This window comes from Myxine glutinosa, chromosome 12 (assembly GCF_964187855.1).
Source record: "Myxine glutinosa chromosome 12, kmMyxGlut1.1, whole genome shotgun sequence".
NCBI classification, from domain to species: domain Eukaryota; kingdom Metazoa; phylum Chordata; class Myxini; order Myxiniformes; family Myxinidae; genus Myxine; species Myxine glutinosa.
Window position 1 is genome coordinate 18241729 of NC_136272.1, and position 17626 is coordinate 18259354.

At 46.7% G+C, this 17626-nt stretch overlaps 1 protein-coding gene across 1 annotated transcript in view; it reads right to left on the reverse strand.

Annotated features, from left to right (window-relative positions):
• LOC137438154 (A disintegrin and metalloproteinase with thrombospondin motifs 9) overlaps positions 1-17626 on the reverse strand; it is a 247825-nt gene that overhangs the window by 14794 nt on the left and 215405 nt on the right. Inside the window, exons 35-37 of the mRNA XM_078766532.1 lie at positions 15433-15566; positions 3767-3858; positions 3509-3613 (exon numbers count right to left, since the gene is read on the reverse strand). Coding sequence (XP_078622658.1) covers positions 3509-3613; positions 3767-3858; positions 15433-15566 — 331 coding nt within the window. The remainder of the gene's footprint in view (positions 1-3508; positions 3614-3766; positions 3859-15432; positions 15567-17626) is intronic.

Here is a 17626-nt window from a genome sequence, read left to right on the forward strand (position 1 = left end):
TCTCTGTTTCTCTTTCTCTCTGTTTCTCATTTCTTTCTCTCTGTTTCTCTTTCTTTCTCTCTGTTTCTCTTTCTCTGTTTCTCATTTCTTTCTCTCTGTTTCTCATTTCTTTCTCTCTGTTTCTTTCTTTCTCTCTGTTTCTCTTTCTCTGTTTCTCATTTCTTTCTCTCTGTTTTTCTTTCTTTTTCTCTGTCTCCGGTTGTTTATTTTTGGCCTTGGGGTCACTTCAGCAAAGGGAAAATTGTTAATGTTTTAAAATTATTTCTTGTCAGAGGCTAAACTGGCCATCTATTTGTCACGAAAAGCAAAAATCAAGGGCAAGCCACCCGAGCAATGCAATGTGATTATGCATTTCCAATCCCTGGTCACAACTCGGTTGAAACTGGAATTTCAGTATTATAGCAGAAATGCAAACATTAGGGATTTTGTTGAGACATGGTGTGTGGGAAAAATATGCGGGGTAAATGAAAATGTATTAGAGATTTACATGTAGGTGTTTTCCTCGTCTTTGAAATCTATTGTTTTGGACTGTAGTTCATTTACATTGATTGTTTCTCCTTTTATTTGACTTTCTATGACTTTGGTTGAATTCTTTTGAAAACTGTTTTTTGGTTTATTCTTGTTGATGCTTGTTTTTGTAGTTTTATAATAAAAGGACTTAAAAGTGTCTCTCTCTCTCTCTCTCTCTCTCTCTCTCTCTCTCTCTCTCTCTCTCTCTCTCTATCTCTATCTCTATCTCTATCTCTATCTCTATCTCTATCTCTATCTCTATCTCTATCTCTATCTCTATCTCTATCTCTATCTCTCTCTATCTCTCTCTATCTCTATCTCTCTCTATCTCTCTCTATCTCTCTCTATCTCTCTCTATCTCTCTCTATCTCTCTCTATCTCTCTCTATCTCTCTCTATCTCTCTCTATCTCTCTCTATCTCTCTCTATCTCTCTCTATCTCTCTCTATCTCTCTCTATCTCTCTCTATCTCTCTCTATCTCTCTCTATCTCTCTCTATCTCTCTCTATCTCTCTCTATCTCTCTCTATCTCTCTCTATCTCTCTCTATCTCTCTCTCTCTCTCTCTCTCTCTCTCTCTCTCTCTCTCCGCCATATGCCTGTCCTCCCGAAACACCTCACCTGGTCCCTCAACGGAATGAAGTACCTTGGTGTTTACATCGGTGATGAAGCAACACAAGCGAAAAATTGGGAGGGTCTCGCTGACTCTCTCGCACAAAAGCTGTGGAAATGGAAAGGTTTGCTGGCTTTGCTTTCATACCGGGGACGAGTCCTGGTCATAAACAACCTAGCAGCATCTATACTGTGGCACAGAATCAAAGCCATTCCACCTCCTGAACGCTTTCTGCTGAATATACAGAAGACAATAATAAACTTCTTCTGGAGTGGAAAACATTGGCTTCGTCCAGAGATCTTGAATCTTCCCTTAGAGGAAGGCGGGCATGGTCTTGTGGACATCGTATGCAGGGCTATGGCATTTGGCATCGCCTCAATCTGGCGGCTTCTCTATGGTCCATCAGACCTAGCCTGGAGGTCCACTGCTCTCCTCCTCCTCCGTCAAGCCGGCATGCTAGACTATTCATTTGGTCTATTCCTAATGAACATGAAATGTATTGATCTGTCCTTGCTTCCACCATTTTACAATATAATTTTGAATGCTTGGCGTGTTTTCATGGTCGACCGTGATTATGTTTCCTACACCCAAGAGATGTTTTTCAGAGAGCCTCTTTTCTACAACTCTCTCTTCAAAAGAATAAGAACGGAACGCTCTTTTATTGCTTATTTTGTTCAGAATGGTGTCCATCACGTTGCTGATCTAATGATTGAGACAAGGACATGGTTAAGTGCTGCAGCACTTGCAAATAAAGTTGGCATGCGGTCAAACCGCATAATATCTGCTGTGCTATGCGAAATACTTAGCGTATACCGCAAAGTTAAGGTGCACTGGGAGCAATCTGCTCGCACTGGTGATGGCCCAATTGTTTGTGAGCCAAGCCTCTGTTTCCCAAATTTAGAAGTCACCCCCACTGTAATGAATTCTGGTACAATAATAAAATATTTACCAAAAATACGTTTTGGATCTGCAGGTCTGGAAAATCGTGCAATATACCAGGCCTGCGTCAAAGCAATCCGGCCCTCCTTAGGAACTTGGCAGTCAAGGAAGTGGCACAATTGCTTGCCTACAGAATACCCCTTCCAACCTAACTGGAAAGCCTATTATCACATACTTATTCCAAAGAAAACTGCCGACCTGTCGTGGAGGTTGGCACATTGGGTATTACCCACCAATAAGCTCTTGCATGTTTTTTCTTCTGAAATATCTGACCATTGTCCCTTCTGTGGTGCTCTTGAGACCGTGTCACATGCTTATGTTGAATGTGCACGCTTGATTCCTTTATTTGGTTTGCTGCATGAAATGTGCATGAAGCTTTCTTTAAACTTTACTTTGAATTCTTTCATTTTTTGCTTTGCCTCAAACACACACCAAATAGAAGTGGCCCGAGCGAACTTTCTCGTTGCCATGGCAAAGAAAGCAATATATCGCACGAGGAAAATGCAAATTGAACATCCTACAAGATGTACAGATAACCTCCCGGCCTGTTTTAAAGGACTTGTTTTTGCCCGGATTAAAACAGAATTTTGTTTCTATACATATATGGATAAAGTATTGATCTTCAAAAGTATATCGGCATTGAATAATGCGCTTTGCTCTGTGCAAAATGGTGCGCTGATCACAGATTGATCACTCCTCGAGCATGATATGATTTCTTTGTGAGGAGCAAAACACTTTATTTTATTTTTTTCCTGTTCCCTTTCTTGATGTACTAATGGTCTTCATGTAAATGTTCCCTTTAAAATGGTTTTGCTTGTTTTTTTACCTCTGATTTGTGAAATGCTTTGTGAAACGGTTGTATTTATACGTTTTACAAAATATACTTTTTGATATTTTTGTAATAAAAGGATGTAAAAGTCAAGTCTCTCTCTCTCTCTCTCTCTCTCTCTCTCTCTCTCTCTATCTCTCTCTCTCTCTCTCTCTCTATCTCTTTCTATCTCTCTCTATCTCTCTCTGTATCTCTCTATCTATCTATCTCTCTCTCTCTCTCCTTCGTGAAGGTGGGCTACACCATCTTGGATGTGGGGGATATCTGGGTCACTCCTGCGAGATCGAACAGCTGTCTCCGTGCCCCTTTCACTGATATTTCCACGGCGCATCCTCCACTTTCCCTCAGTGCTGCCACGCTCTCTCTTCCTGGCCTATTTGTACCTGTCTATCAAGTTACTGATGAGCCGTTTCCTGTTTCCAGACTTCTTAACTTCCGGTACTCTATGCACTGTATTGTTGTTGCAGAAAAGTGTCCCTTTCCCCCATTCATTAATAATTATTGCATTTCAAGCTTTCCGATCTCCTTTCTTTTGCTAATTACTGTGTTGCGTTCAGTGGGTATAGGCATAAGTAGTAGCGATGGAGTTGGTTGGTGTTATACTCCTTGTAAGTGTTACCTCTGAGATGCGCACATCCACAGCCGCATAATTTCCCTGTGCGGTCCAGCGTGTGGTCTCATCAATGGCCATTCCAGTCCCAGCCAGGCTGAGGCCAAACCGACCCTGGGACAAAAAAACCGATGCACATGATACGGAATTGTACGACACATCACTCTACGCCTTGGCAACCCTTCATGCCGCGAGTGGAAGGGTCTTGTTAAATACCCTTCGATGGGAAAAGATCAACATGCAGACCCAAAACAAATGTTTTCTTACCTGTGGGCATCTGACAGCACTGTAGCAGTCGCCAGCCGTCGCGAATGGCACTGGACGTCCGTAGAGTGTCCTCGCAAAGCGTAGATCCGTGGCTGTAGTGAAGAAGAAAGATCACGTGTTGAGCAAATCGGTTTTAGTCCGGCAGCTAAGCTAAATATAGCATAACAATTGTGCATTTTGTGAGGAAAGCACCAAATTTGGCACACTAGTAGACTATCATATTATTTTAAGATCTGGATATTGGGCCATCTCAGATTCAGAGATTAGATTTTTGCAAGATTTGGAGATTTTGCAGATTTGCAAGCTGAGATTGCAACGCCAGGGACGGCCGATTCCTTCCTGCGAGCTGCCCACGTCACCCGCACAAGAAGAGCTCATCAAATCACTGTAGCGGCACTGCACATCCTGCAACACCGTGCGTATGAACGCCACTGTATGACATATGCTGATGATGCAGAAGACCTGCCTGAGTTCGAAGACTGGTGTCACCAGAGAGGAGAAGACATTCCCAACTTTCAGTACTGGGCAACTGTGCTGGAACTAAAGATGTTGGTACTGGTCTACGTGCGTTCTCTGCGGCAGGCTTCATTCACGATGTACCTTGATGCCCTGACGGAACTGGTCCCATGGTTCCATGCCTTAGACCACACACACTATGCCAGGTGGGTCCCTGTTCACCTGAGGGACATGGTTGCACTCCCAATGAAGCACCCAGATGTAGCCAGAGAATTCAGGGCTGGCAACTTCACTGTACAGAAGACGAAGAAGGTGTTCTCTTCGATCCCAATCGAATCGAAATCTTGCAAAAATCAAATCTCTGAATCTGAGATGGCCCAATATCCAGATCTTTTCATAATATGATAGTCTACTAGTGTGCCAAATTTGGTGCTTTCCTCACAAAATGCACAATTGTTATGCTATGTTGCCCCACTATTTATCCTGACGCTGGTGCTGGAATGCTTGTAGTGAATAATTTACTGTGGTTTACCATGGCCAATTAACCTGCTGTATGCTGTCGTGCAACGTCAACTGGCTCCACAGACTGTCTGCGTGCATCTAATGATGCTAGGAGATCATGATTTGCTTCTTTTTTCAATCACACAACCACGGCCGTCATCATCATGTAACATGCTCTACACAAAGTATCGGTTCTACCGAAGCAGTTTATAGGGCATCCATCTGTCGTGGGATTGGCTGTATATGCCAACTTGTGGTATATATTGCCACAAGTTGGCTGCTAGTACTCTACCGAAGCAGTGTATGGGGTAGCGCTACAATCCTGTATGGGTGGCCATTCCAATGGAAGATACTTGATTAAGTGTGCAGGGATTTGTAATTTGTTCATGGTGTCGGCCATAGCTCGCCTACTCTTCGTGAAGGATATCGCGGGATCCTTCACATCCACGAACTCATGCTGGCAGGTGGAACACCCAGGTTAACGTCCATCTGAGGCACAGCGCACACATTGATGAATCGCCCCTCCCCTGCGATACACCAGGATGACGGTTTGTAGCTCGGTCGCGATTTTGTAGCTCAGCCACATGACCCTGGTCTTTGGACCCTTTTGTCACATCAAGAGCCCATGATTTATTGAATGTGTTCAGGAAGATAATAACATATCTGGCAAGCATCAGTAAAGTTTCTTGAGTCTTGTATTACAGCAAATAGCCCAGAAAAGCAGATGCAAAACACAGACCTTTCATCTGTGCGATGAATGAATGGCCTGGTGTCACTCATGCACCTGTATTGGGCCTCAAAATGGATAAAGAGCTTCAGTGAAGCAACTAGTCCAGGTACGTATTATTCTGTCCTCGGGGTGTGTTTGGTTGAATGTGATGGAATGACGTTTTTTCTTTCCAAAATGTGAAAGAATTATGGGATACACTGTTCGGTGAATGCTAGAAGATCCCACCTCTGAACGATCATAAAGTGGTGCCTGGATTAAGGGAGATATGGAAAGGTGAATGAATTGGCTTGCTGTGCATTTTCAATAAAACTGTCCCAACACTTTTGGTAGGAGAGAACATGTGATCATATATACATGTGACATGTGACATGTTCTCCAACAGTATGTCTGTCTGTCCCCATGTCTGTCTCTTTGTCTGTCCATTCAGAGCAGAGCTTCGAAAACAAATCGCCGCCATTTTGTTCACTGTGTATTATAAGGTTTCATAAGCCTCTTGTGTCCAGGAAGCATGACAAGTTGCCTGCTTCGGTGCTGCGGTTACGTGAGTGGATCTGCGTACATGTGAATATTTGGAGAGCCGAGTGCTTCCTGAAAATAATAAGGTAAGTGACGTGTTTGTGGGCTCTCAGGTTTTGTTTTTATGAACGTTTAAATTTTAAGCTAACCCGCGCTCTAGCCGGGAAAATGGCCTTAAAATGCATGTTGTTGTTGTTGAACGTTTAAATTTTTTGCACGGTTTGAGGCCTCAAGGCTGCGGAGGTTTTTCACAGATAAATTGATCGAAAAACATGTAGTGAAATTATACCAAGGTGAACCCAGGGTGTGCTCGCTACAGAAGGGGCGTCTATAAGACCCGGGACAACCGGGGCGCGCGGACACTCCAGCGGAACTCACTGTGACATAGTCCTGTAGTTTGAATGGTATGTACGCCCCTAAATGCTGCGCTGACTGTCCTCTCTGTTGGACCATTGTTATATTGAATCGACCATTGCTGCTCATGAAATACTCTGATTTTAATGCCTGTTGCATGCATGTATTCTTACAGGATGTACTACAGATCTAAATGATATTAAACCTACCCAGAGGTCAAGTCGTGTCTGAGCTTGATTTTCACGACAAAACATTTCAAGCAAATTATGCATTTCATGACATGACTGACATTAATATCGTTTATATTCTATAAAGATTGAACATGGATGGTTTAAAAATTGTGTTCCAAGACTGGAAAACTTTCGGGATGATAATTGCAAGTTTACAATGCTCGCGATTTCTGTCTCTCTCACACCTTTATCTCAACTCTAATTCGACATCAGATTAATTTTTTCACAGTCACTAAGATGGTTTAAGACTTGGTTGCAACAAATGGGATGAAAATCGGATCGAAATTGGTGTTTCAAAAGGAAAAACACATTTTAAAAAGCCGTCCTGGTCGGGCATGATGCGGAGGAGAGGGGGGAGGGGAGATGGGGGGGAGGGGGCAGAAACGAAAACGAGAGGGGGGAAGGGGAGAGAGTGTGGGAGAGAGAGTGGGGGTGGGAGGAGGGAGAACGAGAGAAGAGAGAGTGAGGGGAGAGGAAAGAGGGGAGAGTGGAGAGAAATGGCAAAGGATGAGGAAAGGGGAGAGAGAGGAGAGAAAGATAGGGAGATGGGTGCGGGTAAAGAGAGAGAGGAGAGAAAGATAGGGAGATGGGTGCAGAGAAAGAGAGAGGAGAGAAAGATAGGGAGATGGGTGCAGAGAAAGAGAGAGAGAGGAGAGAAAGATAGGGAGATGGGTGCAGAGAAAGAGAGAGAGAGGAGAGAAATATAGGGAGATGGGTGCGGGGAAAGAGAGAGAGGAGAGAAAGATAGGGAGATGGGTGTAGAGAAAGAGAGAGAGAGGAGAGAAAGATAGGGAGATGGGTGCAGAGAAAGAGAGAGAGAGGAGAGAAAGATAGGGAGATGGGTGCAGAGAAAGAGAGAGAGGAGAGAAATATAGGGAGATGGGTGCAGAGAAAGAGAGAGAGGAGAGAAAGATAGGGAGATGGGTGCAGAGAAAGAGAGAGAGAGGAGAGAAAGATAGGGAGATGGGTGCAGAGAAAGAGAGAGAGAGGAGAGAAATATAGGGAGATGGGTGCGGGGAAAGAGAGAGAGGAGAGAAAGATAGGGAGATGGGTGCAGAGAAAGAGAGAGAGGAGAGAAAGATAGGGAGATGGGTGCAGGGAAAGAGAGAGAGGAGAGAAAGATAGGGAGATGGGTGCAGAGAAAGAGAGAGAGGAGAGAAAGATAGGGAGATGGGTGCGGGGAAAGAGAGAGAGGAGAGAAAGATAGGGAGATGGGTGCAGAGAAAGAGAGAGAGGAGAGAAAGATAGGGAGATGGGTGCAGAGAAAGAGAGAGAGGAGAGAAAGATAGGGAGATGGGTGCAGAGAAAGAGAGAGAGGAGAGAAAGATAGGGAGATGGGTGCAGAGAAAGAGAGAGAGGAGAGAAAGATAGGGAGATGGGTGCAGGGAAAGAGAGAGAGGAGAGAAAGATAGGGAGATAGGTGCAGAGAAAGAGAGAGAGGAGAGAAAGATAGGGAGATGGGTGCGGGGAAAGAGAGAGAGGAGAGAAAGATAGGGAGATGGGCGCAGAGAAAGAGAGAGAGGAGAGAAAGATAGGGAGATGGGTGCGGGGAAAGAGAGAGAGGAGAGAAAGATAGGGAGATGGGCGCAGAGAAAGAGAGAGAGGAGAGAAAGATAGGGAGATGGGTGCAGAGAAAGAGAGAGAGGAGAGAAAGATAGGGAGATGGGTGTGGGGAAAGAGAGAGAGAGAGGAGAGAAAGATAGGGAGATGGGTGCAGAGAAAGAGAGAGAGAGGAGAGAAAGATAGGGAGATGGGTGCGGGGAGAGAGGAGAGAAAGATAGGGAGATGGGTGCGGGGAAAGAGAGAGAGGAGAGAAAGATAGGGAGATGGGTGCGGGGAAAGAGAGAGAGGATAGAAAGATAGGGAGATGGGTGTAGAGAAAGAGAGAGAGGATAGAAAGATAGGGAGATGGGTGCGGGGAAAGAGAGAGAGGAGAGAAAGATAGGGAGATGGGTGCGGGGAAAGAGAGAGAGGATAGAAAGATAGGGAGATGGGTGCAGAGAAAGAGAGAGAGGAGAGAAAGATAGGGAGATGGGGGCAGAGAAAGAGAGAGAGGAGAGAAAGATAGGTAGATGGGTGCGGGGAAAGAGAGAGAGGAGAGAAAGATAGGGAGATGGGTGCAGAGAAAGAGAGAGAGGAGAGAAAGATAGGGAGATGGGTGCAGAGAAAGAAAGAGAGAGGAGAGAAAGATAGGGAGATGGGTGCAGAGAAAGAAAGAGAGAGGAGAGAAAGATAGGGAGATGGGTGCAGAGAAAGAGAGAGAGGAGAGAAAGATAGGGAGATGGGTGCGGGGAAAGAGAGAGAGGAGAGAAAGATAGGGAGATGGGTGCGGGGAAAGAGAGAGAGGAGAGAAAGATAGGGAGATGGGTGCAGAGAAAGAGAGAGAGAGGAGAGAAAGATAGGGAGATGGGTGCAGAGAAAGAGAGAGAGAGAGGAGAGAAAAATAGGGAGATGGGTGCAGAGAAAGAGAGAGAGAGGAGAGAAAGATAGGGAGATGGGTGCAGAGAAAGAGAGAGAGAGGAGAGAAAGATAGGGAGATGGGTGCAGAGAAAGAGAGAGAGAGGAGAGAAAGATAGGGAGATGGGTGCAGAGAAAGAGAGAGAGAGGAGAGAAAGATAGGGAGATGTGTGCGGGGAAAGAGAGAGAGGAGAGAAAGATAGGGAGATGGGTGCGGGGAAAGAGAGAGAGGAGAGAAAGATAGGGAGATGGGTGCAGAGAAAGAGAGAGAGAGGAGAGAAAGATAGGGAGATGGGTGCAGAGAAAGAGAGAGAGGAGAGAAAGATAGGGAGATGGGTGTGGGGAAAGAGAGAGAGGAGAGAAAGATAGGGAGATGGGTGCAGAGAAAGAGAGAGAGAGGACAGAAAGATAGGGAGATGGGTGCAGAGAAAGAGAGAGAGGACAGAAAGATAGGGAGATGGGTGCAGAGAAAGAGAGAGAGGAGAGAAAGATAGGGAGATGGGTGCAGAGAAAGAGAGAGAGGAGAGAAAGATAGGGAGATGGGTGCAGAGAAAGAGAGAGAGGAGAGAAAGATAGGGAGATGGGTGCAGAGAAAGAGAGAGAGAGGAGAGAAAGATAGGGAGATGGGTGCAGAGAAAGAGAGAGAGGAGAGAAAGATAGGGAGATGGGTGCAGAGAAAGAGAGAGAGGAGAGAAAGATAGGGAGATGGGTGCAGAGAAAGAGAGAGAGGAGAGAAAGATAGGGAGATGGGTGCAGAGAAAGAGAGAGAGAGGAGAGAAAGATAGGAAGATGGGTGCAGAGAAAGAGAGAGAGGAGAGAAAGATAGGGAGATGGGTGCAGAGAAAGAGAGAGAGGAGAGAGGAGAGAAAGATAGGAAGATGGGTGCAGAGAAAGAGAGAGAGGAGAGAAAGATAGGGAGATGGGTGCAGAGAAAGAGAGAGAGGAGAGAAAGATAGGAAGATGGGTGCAGAGAGAGAGGAGAGAAAGATAGGGAGATGGGTGCAGAGAAAGAGAGAGGGGAGAGAAAGATAGGGAGATGAGTGCAGAGAAAGAGAGAGGGGAGAGAAAGATAGGGAGATGGGTGCAGAGAAAGAGAGAGGAGAGAAAGATAGGGAGATGGGTGCAGAGAAAGAGAGAGAGGAGAGAAAGATAGGGAGATGGGTGCAGAGAAAGAGAGAGGGGAGAGAAAGATAGGGAGATGGGTGCAGAGAAAGAGAGAGGGGAGAGAAAGATAGGAAGATGGGTGCAGAGAAAGAGAGAGGGGAGAGAGAGATAGGAAGATGGGTGCAGAGAAAGAGAGAGGGGAGAGAAAGATAGGGAGATGGGTGCAGAGAAAGAGAGAGGGGAGAGAAAGATAGGAAGATGGGTGCAGAGAAAGAGAGAGAGGAGAGAAAGATAGGGAGATGGGTGCAGAGAAAGAGAGAGGGGAGAGAAAGATAGGGAGATGGGTGCAGAGAGAGAGAGAGAGAGAGAGGAGAAAGATAGGGAGATGGGTGCAGAGAAAAAGAGAGAGAGGAGAGAAAGATAGGGAGATGGGTGCAGAGAAAGAGAGAGAGGAGAGAAAGAGAGGGAGATGGGTGCAGAGAAAGAGAGAGGGGAGAGAAAGATAGGGAGATGGGTGCAGAGAAAGAGAGAGAGAGGAGAGAAAGATAGGGAGATGGGTGCGGGGAAAGAGAGAGAGGAGAGAAAGATAGGGAGATGGGTGCAGAGAAAGAGAGAGAGGAGAGAAAGATGGGGAGATGGGTGCAGAGAAAGAGAGAGAGAGGAGAGAAAGATAGGGAGATGGGCGCAGAGAAAGAGAGAGAGGAGAGAAAGATAGGGATATAGGTGCAGAGAAAGAGAGAGAGGAGAGAAAGATAGGGAGATGGGTGCGGGCAAAGAGAGAGAGGAGAGAAAGATAGGGAGATGGGTGCGGGGAAAGAGAGAGAGGAGAGAAAGATAGGGAGATGGGCGCAGAGAAAGAGAGAGAGGAGAGAAAGATAGGGAGATGGGTGCAGAGAAAGAGAGAGAGGAGAGAAAGATAGGGAGATGGGTGCAGAGAAAGAGAGAGAGGAGAGAAAGATAGGGAGATGGGTGCAGAGAAAGAGAGAGGGGAGAGAAAGATAGGGAGATGGGTGCAGAGAAAGAGAGAGAGGAGAGAAAGATAGGGAGATGGGTGCGGGGAAAGAGAGAGAGGAGAGAAAGATAGGGAGATGGGCGCAGAGAAAGAGAGAGAGGAGAGAAAGATAGGGAGATGGGTGCAGAGAAAGAGAGAGAGGAGAGAAAGATAGGGAGATGGGTGCAGAGAAAGAGAGAGAGGAGAGAAAGATAGGGAGATGGGTGCAGAGAAAGAGAGAGAGGAGAGAAAGATAGGGAGATGGGTGCAGAGAAAGAGAGAGAGGAGAGAAAGATAGGGAGATGGGTGCAGAGAAAGAGAGAGGGGAGAGAAAGATAGGGAGATGGGTGCAGAGAAAGAGAGAGAGGAGAGAAGGATAGGGAGATAGGTGCAGAGAAAGAGAGAGAGGAGAGAAAGATAGGGAGATGGGTGCGGGGAAAGAGAGAGAGGAGAGAAAGATAGGGAGATGGGTGCAGAGAAAGAGAGAGAGGATAGAAAGATAGGGAGATGGGTGCGGGGAAAGAGAGAGAGGAGAGAAAGATAGGGAGATGGGCGCAGAGAAAGAGAGAGAGGAGAGAAAGATAGGGAGATAGGTGCGGAGAAAGAGAGAGAGGAGAGAAAGATAGGGAGATGGGTGCGGGGAAAGAGAGAGAGGAGAGAAAGATAGGGAGATGGGCGCAGAGAAAGAGAGAGAGGAGAGAAAGATAGGGAGATGGGCGCAGAGAAAGAGAGAGAGGAGAGAAAGATAGGGAGATGGGCGCAGAGAAGGAGAGAGAGGAGAGAAAGATAGGGAGATGGGCACAGAGAAAGAGAGAGAGGAGAGAAAGATAGGGAGATGGGTGCAGAGAAAGAGAGAGAGGAGAGAAAGATAGGGAGATGGGTGCAGAGAAAGAGAGAGAGGAGAGAAAGATAGGGAGATGGGTGCAGAGAAAGAGAGAGAGGAGAGAAAGATAGGGAGATGGGTGCAGAGAAAGAGAGAGGGGAGAGAAAGATAGGGAGATGGGTGCGGGGAAAGAGAGAGAGGAGAGAAAGATAGAGAGATGGGTGCAGAGAAAGAGAGAGGGGAGAGAAAGATAGGGAGATGGGTGCAGAGAAAGAGAGAGAGGAGAGAAAGATAGGGAGATGGGTGCAGAGAAAGAGAGAGAGGAGAGAAAGATAGGAAGATGGGTGCAGAGAAAGAGAGAGGGGAGAGAAAGATAGGGAGATGGGTGCAGAGAAAGAGAGAGGGGAGAGAAAGATAGGGAGATGGGTGCAGAGAAAGAGAGAGAGGAGAGAAAGATAGGGAGATGGGTGCAGAGAGAGAGGAGAGGAGAGAAAGATAGGGAGATGGGTGCGGGGAAAGAGAGAGAGGAGAGAAAGACAGGGAGATGGGTGCAGAGAAAGAGAGAGAGGAGAGAAAGATAGGGAGATGGGTGCAGAGAAAGAGAGAGAGGAGAGAAAGATAGGGAGATGGGCGCAGAGAAAGAGAGAGAGGAGAGAAAGATAGGGAGATGGGTGCGGGGAAAGAGAGAGAGGAGAGAAAGATAGGGAGATGGGTGCAGAGAAAGAGAGAGAGAGGAGAGAAAGATAGGGAGATGGGCGCAGAGAAAGAGAGAGAGGAGAGAAAGATAGGGAGATGGGTGCAGAGAAAGAGAGAGAGGAGAGAAAGATAGGGAGATGGGTGTGGGGAAAGAGAGAGAGAGGAGAGAAAGATAGGGAGATGGGTGCGGGGAAAGAGAGAGAGAGGAGAGAAAGATAGGGAGATGGGTGCGGGGAAAGAGAGAGAGGAGAGAAAGATAGGGAGATGGGTGCAGAGAAAGAGAGAGAGGAGAGAAAGATAGGGAGATGGGCGCAGAGAAAGAGAGAGAGGAGAGAAAGATAGGGAGATGGGTGCGGGGAAAGAGAGAGAGGAGAGAAAGATAGGGAGATGGGTGCAGAGAAAGAGAGAGAGAGGAGAGAAAGATAGGGAGATGGGCGCAGAGAAAGAGAGAGAGTAGAGAAAGATAGGGAGATGGGTGCAGAGAAAGAGAGAGAGGAGAGAAAGATAGGGAGATGGGTGTGGGGAAAGAGAGAGAGAGGAGAGAAAGATAGGGAGATGGGTGCGGGGAAAGAGAGAGAGGAGAGAAAGATAGAGAGATGGGTGCAGAGAAAGAGAGAGAGGAGAGAAAGATAGGGAGATGGGTGCGGGGAAAGAGAGAGAGGAGAGAAAGATAGGGAGATGGGTGCAGAGAAAGAGAGAGAGGAGAGAAAGATAGGGAGATGGGTGCGGGGAAAGAGAGAGAGGAGAGAAAGATAGGGAGATGGGTGCAGAGAAAGAGAGAGAGGATAGAAAGATAGGGAGATGGGTGCGGGGAAAGAGAGAGAGGAGAGAAAGATAGGGAGATGGGTGCAGAGAGAGAGGAGAGGAGAGAAAGATAGGGAGATGGGTGCGGGGAAAGAGAGAGAGGAGAGAAAGATAGGGAGATGGGTGCAGAGAAAGAGAGAGAGGAGAGAAAGATAGGGAGATGGGTGCAGAGAAAGAGAGAGAGGAGAGAAAGATAGGGAGATGGGCGCAGAGAAAGAGAGAGAGGAGAGAAAGATAGGGAGATGGGTGCGGGGAAAGAGAGAGAGGAGAGAAAGATAGGGAGATGGGTGCAGAGAAAGAGAGAGAGAGGAGAGAAAGATAGGGAGATGGGTGCAGAGAAAGAGAGAGAGGAGAGAAAGATAGGGAGATGGGTGCAGAGAAAGAGAGAGAGGAGAGAAAGATAGGGAGATGGGTGCAGAGAAAGAGAGAGAGGAGAGAAAGATAGGGAGATGGGTGCAGAGAAAGAGAGAGAGGAGAGAAAGATAGGGAGATGGGTGCGGGGAAAGAGAGAGAGGAGAGAAAGATAGGGAGATAGGTGCAGAGAAAGAGAGAGAGAGGAGAGAAAGAGAGGGAGATGGGTGCAGAGAAAGAGAGAGAGAGGAGAGAAAGATAGGGAGATGGGTGCAGAGAAAGAGAGAGAGGACAGAAAGATAGGGAGATGGGTGCAGAGAAAGAGAGAGAGAGGAGAGAAATATAGGGAGATGGGTGCAGAGAAAGAGAGAGAGGACAGAAAGATAGGGAGATGGGTGCAGAGAAAGAGAGAGAGAGGAGAGAAATATAGGGAGATGGGTGCAGAGAAAGAGAGAGAGGACAGAAAGATAGGGAGATGGGTGCAGAGAAAGAGAGAGAGAGGAGAGAAATATAGGGAGATGGGTGCAGAGAAAGAGAGAGAGGACAGAAAGATAGGGAGATGGGTGCAGAGAAAGAGAGAGAGAGGAGAGAAATATAGGGAGATGGGTGCAGAGAAAGAGAGAGAGGAGAGAAAGATAGGGAGATGGGTGCAGAGAAAGAGAGAGGGGAGAGAAAGATAGGGAGATAGGTGCAGAGAAAGAGAGAGAGGAGAGAAAGATAGGGAGATGGGTGCGGGGAAAGAGAGAGAGGACAGAAAGATAGGGAGATGGGTGCAGAGAAAGAGAGAGAGGAGAGAAAGATAGGGAGATGGGTGCGGGGAAAGAGAGAGAGGAGAGAAAGATAGGGAGATGGGTGCAGAGAGAGAGAGAGAGGAGAGAAAGATAGGGAGATAGGTGCAGAGAAAGAGAGAGAGGAGAGAAAGATAGGGAGATGGGTGCAGAGAAAGAGAGAGAGGAGAGAAAGATAGGGAGATAGGTGCAGAGAAACAGAGAGAGGAGAGAAAGATCGGGAGATGGGTGCGGGGAAAGAGAGAGAGGAGAGAAAGATAGGGAGATGGGTGCAGAGAAAGAGAGAGAGGAGAGAAGAGAAGGGGAGGAAGGTGGGGGAGAGAGTGAGGGGGGAAAAGAAAGAGGGGAGAGTGGAGTGAAAGGGGGGAAGGATGAGGGAAGAGGCGAGAGGAGGGAAAGATAGGGAGATGAGAGGGGGAGGGAAGCGGTGAGAGTAAGGGGGAAAGAGGATGCAGAGGGAGGGTGGAGAGGGGTGGAGGAAGATGAGGGAAAAGGAGGGGGGATAGAGAGGGGGGAGGAGTGGAAGGAAGGGAGGATGGGAGAGGTGATAAAGGAGAGAGGGGGGGGGGAAGCGAGGGTACAGGTGGAGGGAGAATGTGAAAGGGGGGGGGAGGTGGGTGAGAGCTGCGGTCTCGAAGTGACATGTTACATCACGTATGTTGAATTTCCATGGGTTCCGGCTGCTAGTACTAGAATGTTGCTTTATTCTGCATTCGGGCCTTGTTTGATTTCCACCTGTACTTGCTGTGTAAAGGGTATGGCTTCAGTTCAGAGAAGCTTAAAAGTCCGGCACACGCACGCACATCTCCCTCACATCCTTTCCAAGCTTTAGGTACCCGACAAGGTGTATTTGCACAGGTCTCACTCAAAACACGGAGGCTGTGGATGTCTAGGCGCACTCTGTTGAACACAGTGTATCCGGCAGCCAGGTAGTCATTCCTGCAGGCACAGTTTTCTCTCCGGCTCCCATTGTATGGGCAGTCATATGGGTTCAGAAGTCTGCGGGTGGGGCGGGGGATTGTGGGATAGAGGAGGTGTCCATGAGTGAATGATGTAAACCGCAAGCGTCTGAGTCACTATGATCTCCCAGCTGGACTTCTCAAGTGGGAACAAAACACAAACATGAACAGTAATAGGACTGTCTTTGTTTTAACGGTGTCATCATTCCGGTGATGTTAATTTTGTCATCAGGCAGATTAAATTAACTCTGATAGGTAATTGTGTACTTATTAATGATAATAAGAGGTCCGACAGGTGGATGGTTCAGAGGTGGCTCACTTACCTGTAAGTGCTCTGCAAGTTTGGGCTCCATTCCCGGCTCGACTATAAAATGTCGGATCGGTGCTTCGCAGGTGGGATGCGCATCACATATTGTGCCGCCCCTCAGATAGCCAGGTATCCCGTCTACCGGCATTAGTCGATGGACGTTAACGATCGCACGGTGTCTTTTACAAAAAGTAGGCGAGTTATCGCCGGCACCCTGAAGAAATCGCAAATGCCTTCTACTTCCAGTCACACGTCAGGTCTGGCCAGCCAGTTTGTGAAAGACTTGGAGCAAAAGCTTTTCCCCATCCGACCCCACAAGATGGTGGGTATACTAACGGCCATTAGAAAAAGTAGTGGTATGCTTATTAGGGAGGGTGAAGGGGGACGGAGTGCATCCATGTGCGCTATAGGAATCCCAAGATAGTTACTTCCTATAGTCTTGCCCATTGTCTAAGGGTTCGGGAATGGGAACATGCGTTGTGGTTAGTTAGTCGATGTATTCACAGGGCGATGTCTCCCTATTTCCAGCAATCCATTTCCTTCAATCCACTCGGTTCGTTCCAGCGATCTCTCCTTCAATCCACATTTGGTTCGTTCCAGAAATCTCTCCTTCAATCCACATTTGGTTCGTTCCAGAAATCTCTCCTTCAATCCACATTTGGTTCGTTCCAGAAATCTCTCCTTCAATCCATATTTGGTTTGTTCCAGAAATCTCTCCTGCAATCCACATTTGATTCAGTCCAGAAATGTCTCCTTCAATCCACATTTGGTTTGTTCCAGAAATCTCTCCTTCAATCCACATTTGGTTTGTTCCAGAAATCTCTCCTTCAATCCACATTTGGTTTGTTCCAGAAATCTCTCCTTCAATCCACATGTGGTTCATTCCAGAAATGTCTCCTTCAATCCACATCTGGTTTGTTCCAGAAATCTCTACTTCAATCCACATTTGGTTCGTTCCAGAAATCTCTCCTTCAATCCACATTTGGTTCGTTCCAGAAATCTCTCCTTCAATCCACATTTGGTTCGTTCCAGAAATCTCTCCTTCAATCCATATTTGGTTTGTTCCAGAAATCTCTCCTGCAATCCACATTTGATTCAGTCCAGAAATGTCTCCTTCAATCCACATTTGGTTTGTTCCAGAAATCTCTCCTTCAATCCACATTTGGTTTGTTCCAGAAATCTCTCCTTCAATCCACATTTGGTTTGTTCCAGAAATCTCTCCTTCAATCCACATGTGGTTCATTCCAGAAATGTCTCCTTCAATCCACATCTGGTTTGTTCCAGAAATCTCTACTTCAATCCACATTTGGTCTGTTCCAGAAATCTCTCCTGAAATCCACATTTAGTTCGTTCCAGAAATCTCTCCTTCAATCCACATCTGGTTTGTTCCAGAAATCTCTCCTTCAATCCACATTTGGTTTGTTCCAGAAATCTCTCCTGAAATCCACATTTAGTTCGTTCCAGAAATCTCTCCTTCAATCCACATTTGGTTTGTTCCAGAAATCTCTCCTTCAATCAACATTTGGTTTGTTCCAGAAATCTCTCCTTCAATCCACATTTGGTTCATTCCAGAAATCTCTCCTTCAATCCACATTTGGTTCGTTCCAGAAATCTCTCCTTCAATCCACATTTGGTTCATTCCAGAAATCTCTCCTTCAATCCACATTTGGTTTGTTCCAGAAATCTCTCCTTCAATCCACATTTGCTCCATGCTCTCAATCCATATTTGGTTCATGCCTTCAATTCAACTATTCATTCGGTCTATTCTCTCACTTTCAATCCCATCTCCCATC